Source organism: Serinus canaria, chromosome 14, assembly GCF_022539315.1.
Source record: "Serinus canaria isolate serCan28SL12 chromosome 14, serCan2020, whole genome shotgun sequence".
NCBI lineage: Eukaryota > Metazoa > Chordata > Aves > Passeriformes > Fringillidae > Serinus > Serinus canaria.
Window position 1 is genome coordinate 1,371,488 of NC_066328.1, and position 12,681 is coordinate 1,384,168.

Here is a 12,681-nt window from a genome sequence, read left to right on the forward strand (position 1 = left end):
CCAGCAGAGGGGACACGTGTCACTGTGCCAGCCCCTCAAGGTGTGCTCTGTACCTCGTGTGGGGCTCCTTTGAGGACACTTGCAGAGTGGTAGATGGTTTCTGTCCACAGTCGGATGTGATCCGAGTTCTCCGACTCGTCCTCGGTCTGGTACAGGGACTTGGGGACGAGCCCCCCCTCTGAGACAGTGCACTGCAATGGCCACACAGACAAACAGGGGCTCAGGATGGTCCAGCAGGGACCAGGAAGTCCTGCTGGCCGTCAGACACAGGCTGACCCCTCAGCTGAGCCAGAGCTGCACGGTGGCTCTGAGCTCATGGGAACTACCAAGGTTTCTGTGAGCTCCCTGCAGAGAGCTGCCCTCTGACCCTGCTCCAGGATCCCAGGGCAGCACCAGCACTGCAGGGGGCAGCCCTCTGTGCCCAAATGAACTGCCCCGTGCCCACAGCAGGGGCATGCTGGCCAGCACAGAGGCTGAACCCCTTCCAGAAGGCAGGGGAAGGCCAGGGTGGTGAGGAAATCAGTTCCAGATTGCACTTGCACAAGAGGAAGGAAAACTCACCATGCAGTCTCCTCCCAGGAAGTCTGGGATCACATCCTTGTCCACATAGTCCACCAGCCCTCCTGAGCCCTGGTAGTTATTGCCACTGTAGATGAGGAACTTCTGCCGTGTATTCTCATTGATAAAGGGACTGACCTGAAAGACAAAGGGCACACAGGACATGGCTGTCACTGAGGGCAGCTGGGGACGCTGGCTGAGCCATCGCAGGACACATCTCAGCAGCGTGCAGAGCTTCACAGCTCTGAGGCACTTCCCAAAGAGAGGGATAACAAACTGAAAATGTTCTGTATCACCATCTCACAACACTTTCTGCTTCATGTAGAGCAAGTCTGCAGTCACTGCCTCCCCTACAAACCTCACAAGAAACGTACAACCACGTTCTCAGACTGCCAGAACAGTCAGCAGGCACCAGGCCGAACCAGATTTATTACTTACTACTTATTATTACTACTTATTACCCTTCAGTGTCCTACAGCATGAGATTAAAAGGTATCTGTCTTTTCCCATCTATATGAAAGCCCACCAAGTTTGGGTGGAATGGGCAATTCTGATCCAGGTTTCTCATCCTATCCTGGTGGATGGCAGTGACAGAACCCAGTGAGCTACAGGCACCCCATGGCCTGGCTCTGCTGTGGCTCTTCAGGAGCTCCCCATAAGCTGCCTGGAGATTTTCCCTCCCTGCTTCTGCTGATGTAGCTATCTGTGACCCTGCACACGTGGCAGTGACCCTGCAGAGCCCAGGTTTCACCCACCAGGGTCCAGAGCACAGGGAAGACCCGTGGTGCTCTCACGATCAGGAGCCTCCCCAGGGTCTCGGGGTAGTTGTCCTCCACCACCTCAATGATCCTGAGCAGGGCCTTCACCCCAGGCCGCCAGAGGTGCCTCATATTGAGCCCTTCCAAGTCCACCAGGCATGTCCAGGATCTAAAATAACCAGGCAGAAAAAGACCTGTCAGAACTTTAGAGTGTCGGGGCTGCTCAGTTTAGGATCCACAGTAACCCCACAGGCCGTGCAGGATCCAGGGAAGCCAACAAGAGACACAAGCAGTTCCAATAAAAGCACATTTCCATTCAGGCAGCAGACACCTGAATCCAGGTGAGCTCCAGGTAACACAGACACCCAACCCCAAGGGCAGGAACATCTGTCACTCTGGAAGAAGGTGAAGGTATGCAGGCCTATTGATAAAAATAATGTTAAAATGCATTTTAAATAAAGGTGGAATCTGGCAGACAGGCTCATGTATTAAAAAAAACCCAGAATTTCAAAGAAGTAGATTAAAATCACCAAGACAGAAAGATTAAATTAATCTGAGATGGGATATGAAAATGGTGTAAGAAGGGATCAACACTTGCTTTCCAACAAAACTGCAGGATTTGTCCGCATTTAAGTCCAACAAATAAATTTATATATACATCTGTGGTCTCCATCCAGCCCATAAGACACACTGCTGTCTGCACTGTAACCCTAAGACATCACCCCAAACCACAGCAGCATCCTTCACCATGGTCCTGAGAATCTGCAAGGGCTCAGGAAAACCAATTATAAACCATTTATACTGACGTAATGGGGCGGCCAAAGATGTTGGTGTTTTCCTCACATCTCTTCTGTCCTTCCTCATTAATGGACAGAACCTGGAATCAAAGACAGCACAGACAGGGATTAGCCTGAGAATGGCTGAGTAACCAGGATGGCTTGAAGGTCTTATTTTTAAAAATACAGAAAGCAGAGGGCAAGGCTGGCTGGGATATTGGGAAGGAATTGTTCCCTGGCAGGGTGGGCAGGCCCTGGCACAGGGTGCCCAGAGCAGCTGTGGCTGCCCTGGATTCCCTGGCAGTGCCCAAGGCCAGGCTGGACAGGAACCAGGTTAGACAGTCCCATCCCAGGGACAGTTGAAGGTGTCCCTGGGATGGGATGAGCTTTAAGATCCCTTCCCACCCAAACCATTCCAGGATTCCTGATGCACCATGACAAGACTTCCCAGCACCCTAAGGGGAAGAGGTGACACACAAAGGCACAGCTCACATGTCTCAGCAGGGATTCCTCTCCCAAGGCCTTCACCAAACCCTTGGTGTCCATCTGCCCGAGGCGGAGGATGTAGAGTGGCCGCCCATCTTCAAACAAAGGGGTTAGAGAGGGCAGCACTTTAGTCTCCCAGGATTTCAGTCTCATACCTTTTTTAAAAGCTACATTAAATATTTGAAAAGGATAAAAATCACTGCCAAAAGCAATCTGTTCAGAGAAATTGCTTTGCACTCAGTGACTGATCTGTGCCGAGGAAATACAATTACAAGAAAGCAGAGTGGCTACTCACTGGCCCTGAACTGCTTTTGTTAACTTTAAAAATGTCAATACAGCTTTCCTCAACATCCCAGGCCACCAGTGAGGTGCCAGGGGCAGCTCCTCACTGTGGGAATCCATAAAATCAGTGGGTTTTGGGAGAGCTGCAGAAGGCAGGCCTCAGAGACAGCAGAACTGTGATTAGAGCTAAGCAGTAGCCATGAGATTGGTCAGCAGAAAAATTATGTAAAAAGTAGAAAAGTAAGGACAAATAGAACAATGGTCTGTGTATTAATGCTTGTCTAGAATAACTCCCTAAGCTGCAGAAAAGTTTATCTAGTGAGATGTAAGAAAGTTTTAAGCTTAATAATGGAGCTCTGTGCATTGTGTTTTAAGGCTTTAGAAGCAGGTACTGTATCCAAAATAAGCAGACATTGTTTAACCAAAGGTACCTGTGCCTATAGTGCTTGGATGAAACTATTGTCAATGTGCTTCTGCTTTGTGTGATTGGTCAAAAAACTTTTAAAGTGAGTTGTAACATTAAGTTCTTGGTCTGCTGCCTGGGATGTGAGCTGTGGCATCTTCCCATTGCCATAACCATGGAATGAGAGTGATGCTGGAAATCAAACAGCTCAAGGCACGTTCCCCAGCAGTCCTGTCCCGCTGGTGATTTGCACAGAGCCCCTGGCTGGCAATCCTCACCTTTGTCCTGGTAGTGCCACCCCCCAGTGTAGTACTCCTGCAGCAGGGCCGGGGGTCTCCAGGACTGCAGGATGAAATCCACCTGGTACTGCTTGCGCCAGGCCAGCGACTGGCACAGCATCTCCCGCGCTTTGTCGATGTTGAAGTCGCGGGCGCGTAGGAACCGCAGGATGTGCTCGTCCTTGGGGATCTGCCAGGAGAGAAAGCCCCAGGATCAGCACTGGAATGTTCCATTTGGCCTGCAGAGGAGGCTGCACAGTTGACACCTTTTTTTAATCTCTTCAAACTAAGACAGCAAACATTAAAGTTCCCTTCCGCCCCCCCTCCCTCTGCAGCTACCCCAGCTGGAAGCAGCAGAGGGTGCCAGGAGCACAACAGCAGGGACCAGCTCACCGACTGTGGGAAGCCCTTCCCCAGTGCAATTCACAGGAGCTCCAGCAAACCCCGGCCTGGCTGATGTTTCCCTTGGCTGGTTATCTTCAAGGAGCTCCAAAATACTGTGTGAAAGTCAGGGAGTTGCAAATTCACCTGCCCAGGCCAAATCAGCACAGGACTGGAACAGGTAACAAACGGCCACTGACCACACCAGGCATTGGAGGGAATCACAACTGTGCAGTCTGAATGATGCCACCAGTAGCAATTCCAGCTCTTGTGCAGGCCCTGCTGCTGGTGTTTGAACAGGAAAGCTGCTGAGTGCTTCAAAGGCTTCCCTGCCCCATTACACCACAATAACTCTTGATCCAAATCAACCCAAACTACAACACACCCTCTCCCAGTCACTCACCCCAGCACTAACACTAATCCTAACATCACAGGCACAAAAGCTTTCCAAAGCAGGTCTGCAGAATGGCTTATCCCAACCTCCTTCCAGATCCGCCATGTTCTCTTTAGCTGAAGAATCAAAGGAAGCTTGGCAGGAGTGCCAAGCAGCAGGAATTAACAACAAACCTGATGGATGCCACAGAAGTGCCAAATCTGACTAAGAGCCTGTCAGCTGCAAATCCAACTGGATTAGAGCTGCATGTGCCCCTGGATTCACAGTCCCTCACTCCAACTTCTCCAAAAGTGCTTGGCCTCATTCTCTACAAGTTTCCATAAAAAAATCCAGCTCTGTGGAGCAGGGATTGTCTCTTCCAGAGTATCCATGTTGTGCCAGCACAACCCAAGCACTCCCAGCCCTGCTGGGACACAACCCCCCATGTTCAGGAGTCAAAGCTCCTTTGTTTGTCCACTGCCATGCTCAGGGAAACAGAAGGCTGGGTAGAAAGCAAGGCTGGCAGCTGTGGCAGGAGGGAGCAATCTTGGATTCACAAGCAAGAGATGGTAAGAATTGGCTCACCTAAAGAAGGGGCTGAGTTCAGGCAGCCTGAACCAATCTTAAAGCACCTTAGGAGCAGGGGAGAGGTTAACACTGGTTCTAACACTGCATCTGTGTGTCCTGGAAAAGAGAGAGCAGCCTTCCCAAAGATGATCTCGGGAGTATTTAGAGGAATTCAGTGTGACAGCAAGTTTAAAGCCATCAGATAATTCAGGTTTGTGTTCCTGCTGCTCAGAGGCAGCTGTCACTCATCAGACCCAGCCCAGACACCCACAACAGCTCCTGGATCTCTGAAGGAGAGGGGATGGCTGGTGGAAGGTTTGATATTTTCCCGTTTCAAACCTCCCCTGTGCAGGGCTCCAGGCAAGAGGCGAATCCAGCACTCCTGTTTAGACCAAAGGTAGGAAGCTCCAAGAAGACCCATTCCACAGCACAATTAGTCTTTCATCCTTGTCCAACCAAAGCAGTAACTCCCACATGCAAGAAAACGAAGGTTTCATTTCAGCCTGCTTTTGTATTCCCTGGTAAAACTGCTGCACTCTCCTGCATGGTGCAAAGCCTGGAACAGAGCTTTAAGTTGCTGCAATTTTAACACCATTTACAGTTTGTTCCCTCAACTCCTCAGGTTTTTTAAGCAACAACATATCTGATTGTAAAGGTAATGTCTGCTTTGGAAGGAATGGGGAAAAGATAGTGAAATAGGACAGAGGACAAAAATAAGAAGGGCCATTTTCCAGGAAACAGGAGATCTATTTTTTGATAATTTCTGACAGAGGAATAAGGCCATCCCTGCTCTGAATTAAAGAATAGATTCTCACAGCAAGGTAAGAGCCTCTCCAGGGATAACCCCAGCCTTGCAGGATAAGCTCCTGATTTTGGCCTGCTCTGTCAGGGACTCAGGAGAAGCAGCTGAGCAGTCAGGGGGTTCAATTTGAAGTTTCAGTAGCCAGCACCTCCCCTCCTGTGTGCCCACATCCTCCTGGGAACAAGGCCCAGCAAGGCCACCCAAAGGCCTGAGGCAGCTCCACTGTCCCTGGAGCTCTCAGGATTCAGCTGCACTTCCCAGGGCTCCCAGCACAGCTCAGGGACAGGGGCTGCCAACTCTGCCCAGCTCCAAGCACCCAAGGGGCAGCTGTTCCACTTTTGCCTTTGTGCTCTCACTTCTTCCTTGTCCAGCTTGATCCCCCAGCCTCTGACATGGAGGGGGGAAAACCAACCTGTGGGTTGATACATTTCAACCTAAACAAAAGTTTAGGTGGTGCCTGTTCCAGCTGAGAACAGGATCCTTGCGGGTCACACCAGGGACAAAGCCTCCCTGTCTCTGGGATGTCCTCCCATCCAGAACTCACTAGGTGAGAGATCTCCTACCCCACTGGAGCCCACACCACTTCACTGTTCAGGGCTCCTGTCCTCTCTGAGGGCACAGTCACACCTGGGGACTGATCCCTGCCTGTCCGATGCCTCTCATCTGACTGGAGGCTGGATCACAGGCAGACACAGATCAAAAGGAGTTTCCAGCAGAGCCCCTTTTGTTGGTGGAGCTGTTCCTGCTCACACAGCTCACTCACCACCCCTGGCTGTCTGGGAGCCCAGCCCCAGCTCCTTCCTCAGGGACAGAGCACCACAGTGACACAAGAGCAGCAGTCAGGGAGATGTCACAGCCCTTCAAGGGGCCCTTTGCTACATCAGGTGTGTATATATACAATATATTATATATCACACATCTATTCCTGTAGTATCTACCTGCCTCCAGCAGTCCCCACCCTTCTGGTCCAAGTTATCCAAGCTGCTGTTGATGCCACTGCACACCAGTGCCTTGGCCAGCTCTGGCAGATGTCTGGGGTGGGAATTTATCAGCTCTTACAATTCAACAGCACCACTGGTGTCCGGAGCTTATCAGCTTCTGGGAGCCTCTCACACTGCCCCAACACCTCCTGTTCTCTTCAGAGTGAGGTTTGCTGGGAGCTCTTTCTCCATCCACATTCCTGGGTACCAACAAAACCCACGTGCCTGCTCACACACAAGGGAACTTCAGGAGTTCTACAGCAGCAGAACAGTAGCACTAAATCTTTGTCACATTTTATTTCTACAGAGGTGATTCACATTCACTTTTCCAAAAGAAAACAGCATTCTAAATCATGTTCAGACTCCCTGTACTCAGATGAGACATGCTCAGCTCTGAGACATACAGCACAGCCTGCAGGACTGGCAAAGCTCCTTGTAAGCAGCAGTGGCTTTTGGAAAGGCCAGGTAAAAGAAAAAGAATGAAAACCTTCCCAAACCCAGGAATGCAGAGTAGCTCACCTAACCCATCCTGACTGACTGAGCTGATTCCTTCTAGGCCAGGAAGCTTTTACTGTTGAAACCTCATCCAGCTGTTCTCTGCTTACAAGCAGGATCACTTGCTCCTCTTCCTAAGCATCTTTTAGCTACTCAGCCCACCCAGCTACTCTCTCTGGTGCTATCCTTGGTCCTTCTTTCCTTCCCTCCTAGCCCCTCTCCATCAGGAAATCTGGAGTTAACCCCTCCTTGAGGCATTCAAGCTGCTCTAGACCCTTTCTTTTCCCAGCCACCTATCAGTTACCCTGCTGGTCTGACAGAGACTTTAACCAAAGGAGCCCAGGGCATTCACAGAGACACACCTGTCCCTCAGTGCCTGTGCTGCTTCTCAGGGAAAAATCGGAGAACCATGGAATTTCCTTGAGCAGGAAGAGACCCACAAGGAACATCCAAGTCCAACCCCTGACCCTGCACAGACACTCCAGCAATCCCACTCTGTGCCTGAGGGCAGTGTCCAAGCACTCCTGGACTCTGGCAGCCTCGGGGCTGTGTCCATTCCCTGGGGAGCCTGGGCAGTGCCAGCACCCTCTGGGGAAGAGCCTTTCCTGATCACCAACCTAAACCTGCCCTGGCACAGCTCCAGCCATTTCCTGTCCCTGGTCACAGAGAGCAGAGATTGGAGCTGCAGCCCCAGTGAGCTCTGTGCTCCATCTCCTCTCCTCCAGCTGAACAGACCAAGTGCCCTCAGCTGCTCCTCCTATGGCTTCCCCCTGAGACCCTTCCCCACCCTCATGTTCCTCCTTTGGACACTTTCTGACAGCTTTAGATCCTTCTGATACTGTGGTGTCCAGGACTAGAGGTGAGACCACTGTGGCACAGAGCAGAGCAGGACAGTGCCCTCAGTGACCCTTTGGGCTGCCAGGGCTGGCTCATGCTCAGCTCAACATCCACCAGGACCCCCAGATCCCTTCCCGCGGTGTCGCACTGCAGCCTCTCATTCCCCAGAGTGTTTGTGCACCCAGGGCTCCCCATCCCAGCTGGGGATGCCCCTGGGTGCCCCTCTGTGCCCACCTTTCCCTTGTGAGTCTCCTGGAGCCACTGGCGCAGGCGGATCAGGCAGCTCTCCTGCAGCGGGGTGAGCTGGCCCAGGTAGCGCTCGATGTAATCAGCATCCAGTTTGTCAGCTGCAGGGGAAACAACAGCTCAGAGGAGGCACAGCCAGCAGGGAGGGGAGCAGGTGTTTCTATACACTGGGCTCCCTATAGCTTACATGGGATGGGATTTGCTCAGAAGCCTCATCCCAGCAGCCTAAAGGAGGGATGGAGGGACCCTCTCCTGGTGGCTGGGGCATGAAGCAGCATGTGCTGTATCACAGCTGGATCACCCCACCTGGCTCTGGCTCCAATATTCCTTTCGGCTCTGAATTGCTCCAGCTGGAGCTTTAAAAGATCTATCATGAGCTCTGGCACTCGGCTCACCAACCACTCCAAGACCTGGGTACTTCCACCTCCACATGTCCTAAATCTCATGCACAACTGCAGTGACAAGTGGCTTGCTGGGAAACCAAGCCATTATTCTGCCCAGGGACACCAGAGACTAAGGGAGAACAGCAGCACATTTCTGACAGCCAGGAGGATTCTGGCAGAAGGAGAAGTCCTGTGCACACCAAGCAGCTCAATGCTCCTCCAGCTCAGAGACAAAGGACAAGGGGTTGGTGACTGCCAGCCCTGAGGGACAGAGGGATGTGACAGAGGGATGTGTCACCCAGGGCTGGCAGCTGCCAGCCCGGAGAACAGGGCAGCTGGGGGGAGCAGCCTAGGCAGCAGCTGAGGTGGAAGACACAGGGAGCAGGGCTGGGGACACCTCAGAGCTGGCTCTTTGTCAGGCACAAGGTTCCAGTAGATGCCATCACCTACAGAAGGTGGCCTGGACTCACAGGATAAGCAGGATAACAGAGAAATTGCATTTGGAAGTGAGGCATCCCATGGAACCCCCAGAGCTAGCAAGGTGGGAAGCAGGCCCAGGGGAGCTAATCCTGTCCTGAGCAGGAATGTGGGCAGAAAAATAAGGGCTACTCTCCTCTTCTGCTAGCTGGGACCCACCACTCTGAGGACAACATTCATCTCAAACATTTCTCCTAATCAGCTTCTCTGTGGATTCCCATCTTTTTCCAGAAAAGCTCCCAGAAAATGTCAGGTGAGAACAGAACTACTGATATTTCCAAATTCCAAGCTTTTTGCCTAGTTACACTCAGCAAAACAAGTGCTGCCTTTCCTTCTCAGGAATGATAACAACTGTTTCTATTACAACAACACTGGATTCAAAGGTCCCTCCTATTTCTTTTTGCCAGAGAAGTATTTTATTTAGTCTAGAAAATATCATCAGAGCAACACATGGAAAGATAAAGTTTGTTTCAGTCATTTTGTGGGAAAAATGCATTAGGAGACATTCCTCAAGTTTGTCATGGCCTGATACAGGGCCAAAAACTGTCCAAACCTGTCCCCAAGAATATTAATTTTGGAACAGATAAAATATTTAATTCCAGCATACTGAAAACACCTTCTCTAGTTTCAAGTATAAAATACCTTAAAGGGCTGACCAGACCTAATTTTTTTCTAAGCTGTATAACATACTGCCTGCACAGCTTTTTTGTTTTAGGGGAGAAAAATGTTCCATTGTTTGTTTTCCTTGAATAAAGAAAATAGCTTTCCCTCCTCCCCCACACTCCAGATGAAAAACCTGATGCCAAGAGAAATGAAAATAAGCTCCTCAGTCAGTGCTACTGAGTGCTGCAGTGCCTACCGTCAGGGCTGGCAGCCTCTGGGGGCGGGCAGGGGCTGGCAGGCCGCTCCCTGCTGGTGCCAGTAGCCCCGGATTCCAGCAGGATGGCACCGGGGGCCCGGCCCACCGCCGGGGCTCGCTCCTCCTCCTCCTCCTCCGCCACAGGAGGGCTCCAGCGCGGGATGAACGTGATCCCTTGGGAGATCAGCTCCTTCAGGTAGTGCTCAATCACCTCCTTGCCCTGAAGGGGAGAACTCTCATTAGGAAAAAGCCTCCTCCAGAGCCAGCAAGGCACTGGAGTTTCCTCAGGACAGATAATGAATGCTGCTAAGGATAAACAGAGGGGAAATCTCTCCTTCCATCCCCAGGATCCTGTCAAAAAACCTCCAGAATCAAAGCCTCCTGTGAAAGATGAATTACAATAATGGCCAGGCAAATCCCAGTTATGGATGCAGCTGCCTTTCTAACCCTTTTACCCCAGCCTCCTGCTCCCAAACCCAGTTAGCTGCTCTGTTCCTCTGCAGCCCAGAGCCACGGTCCCAAGCCCAAGCTCTGGAGACACAGGCGGTGTTTTTCACCCAGGACTTTCCCTTCTTGCACAAGAAGAGTGTCCTCAATGTCCAGGAGCCCTGCACTCACAGCACCCCGTGCCCTGCTCCTCTGGCACAGCCACATCCCAGCCAGCTCTGCTCTGCGCTCTTTGCAGACTCGCTTGGCCTTCCTTTGGCAACTGAGGGACTTCAGAGCCATAAGCAAGGGCACAAAGCTCCACTGGGTGTGTTTACAGAAAGGCAAAGAGAGGGCCTGGCATGCTCAGGCAGCCAGGGAAGCCCACCTTACCCGTTTGATGTTGGAGGTGTACTGCTTCATGGCAATTTTTTCCACGGTGCTTTCAAAGCCAAAGAAGGATTTGATGTCGAGAGAGGCTGACTGCTCAAAGCAGGTCCACTCCTCGTTCTCAGGGTGAACCTGCAGCCAGGGGAACACAACACACAGGAGGGATGGGGGCAGATGGATCATGGCCCTGGCACCTCACTGGCTGCTCAATCTCCACACCCAGAGTGACCAGCCAGGTTCATTCCCCATGTGAACTGGACATCCAGACTTTTGCCATCCCAACATTCTTCACATGCACAAGGAAATCAAGATTTAAACCCATCCCTGCCTCAGCAGACCTGAACTGTAGTAGCAAAAGCTGCACAAAAATAGCAGTGAAACTGCCCACTTCAAGCCATCATGTCAAGGCCTCCTTATGGAAAGACAGGGATGGCCTTGTGGAACATGCAATTAAAACTCCTACAACTGCAAAGAAGAAAAATGCAAACCAGGTTTCTTTTTTAGTTTTGCATGAGAGACTCAGCTACTAACATCAGCCTTCTCCCCAAAACACGGGGGACATTGGCAGAGCAGGGAGTTTCCCCACGCTTCAGCTCAACACACACCTTTCCCTTATTTCCTCTCTGTTGCTCTATATATGGTAGAATCCTTCCCTCTTTTAAACTTAACCCTTTCCTGAGAAGGCTCTGCCTTCTCTCTGCAGGTGCTGCTCTTCACAAACTAACAGGAAAGAAAAACAACTCCAGCCCCCACACAGAGATACCACAAAAGACAAATTCCCTGGGGAGATATTAAGTAACTGCAGGAGCAGGATCATATTTCTCCAAGTTGCTTCAGAGAAGGCTGCAGAAAAGGAAAGATGAGAATAAACCTGCTTCCGGTGCACTCTGGCAGGGAAAAGGGAACTGGTAAAAATAGAGCAGGGAACCATCTTGAGGATGCAGCCAGCAGCTCCCACCCTGTTCCCCTCAAAGCCCAGATGCTGACGTTTCCTTCCTAAGGACACAGCCAAAATCAGCAAGTGTAACAATCTCAGAGCTGACCTGGGAGCATTTCAGACCTGCCAGTGCCTTTGATGATGATGGAAATTGAATTTACAGCAGTTTTTAGGCGGCCTTATGCAGCCACCAAGGGATCTCTTGCCCAGGAACACCCTCACCATCCAAACTGTTCACAGCTTTTCCACTCCTCCTCTTCCTGAAGCTCCTCACAGCCTGTTTACTCCCAAGAAGCTGAGCTTCTTTGGCTTTCCAGTTGCCAAAAGGGCAGGTAAATAACAGGAGTTGGACATTTGTGTAAGGAAAGACAAGCAGGATCTGACTGCTTCCAGAAAGACCTGAGCTACTTCATGGAGGCTGGGCCCTCAGAGCACCATTGCAGTGAAACAGCACAGAAACAGCCACAGAGGGAGACAGCCCTGGCCACAAATAAGGCTGAAGTCCTTTCTCCAAATCTTTAGAGCACGAAAATAATGACAAACAAGGTGCTAAAACTTTCACTTATTTGTGGGCAAAATAAATTGTCAGGCTTCGCTCAGGCCCTTTTAATAATGAACAATTAGAGTTTAATTCTAGATATCCAGATTTATAGACATGCCCAAGCTCTAGATGTTTTTGTCAGCCTGAATTTCAATCAAAAAGAAACTGAGGGAATACCAGCAGTTCTGGAGTACCAATTCTGTTTTCCAATTCACTCCAAGCAGGGAATCACAATCAACCTGAAGAGGTTTTTCAAGCCTTATGAAACCACAGAATGGTTTGGATGGACACACAGAATCATTAGGTTGGAAGAGACCTTTAAGATCATCAAGACCTTAAAGCCCATCCAGTCCCACTCCCTGCCACGGGCAGGAACAACTTGCACTATGCCAGGCCGGTCCAAGCCCTGTCCAACCTGGCCTTGGACATTGCGAGGGATCCAGGGG

General features: G+C 50.9%; 1 protein-coding gene across 1 annotated transcript in view; it reads right to left on the reverse strand.

The window, feature by feature from the left end:
• SEC14L5 (SEC14 like lipid binding 5) overlaps positions 1-12,681 on the reverse strand; it is a 39,137-nt gene that overhangs the window by 6,862 nt on the left and 19,594 nt on the right. The window contains exons 6-14 of the mRNA XM_030229512.2: positions 10,761-10,889; positions 9,942-10,161; positions 8,211-8,323; positions 3,542-3,731; positions 2,585-2,673; positions 2,123-2,193; positions 1,314-1,485; positions 562-696; positions 54-191 (exon numbers count right to left, since the gene is read on the reverse strand). Coding sequence (XP_030085372.1) covers positions 54-191; positions 562-696; positions 1,314-1,485; positions 2,123-2,193; positions 2,585-2,673; positions 3,542-3,731; positions 8,211-8,323; positions 9,942-10,161; positions 10,761-10,889 — 1,257 coding nt within the window. The remainder of the gene's footprint in view (positions 1-53; positions 192-561; positions 697-1,313; positions 1,486-2,122; positions 2,194-2,584; positions 2,674-3,541; positions 3,732-8,210; positions 8,324-9,941; positions 10,162-10,760; positions 10,890-12,681) is intronic.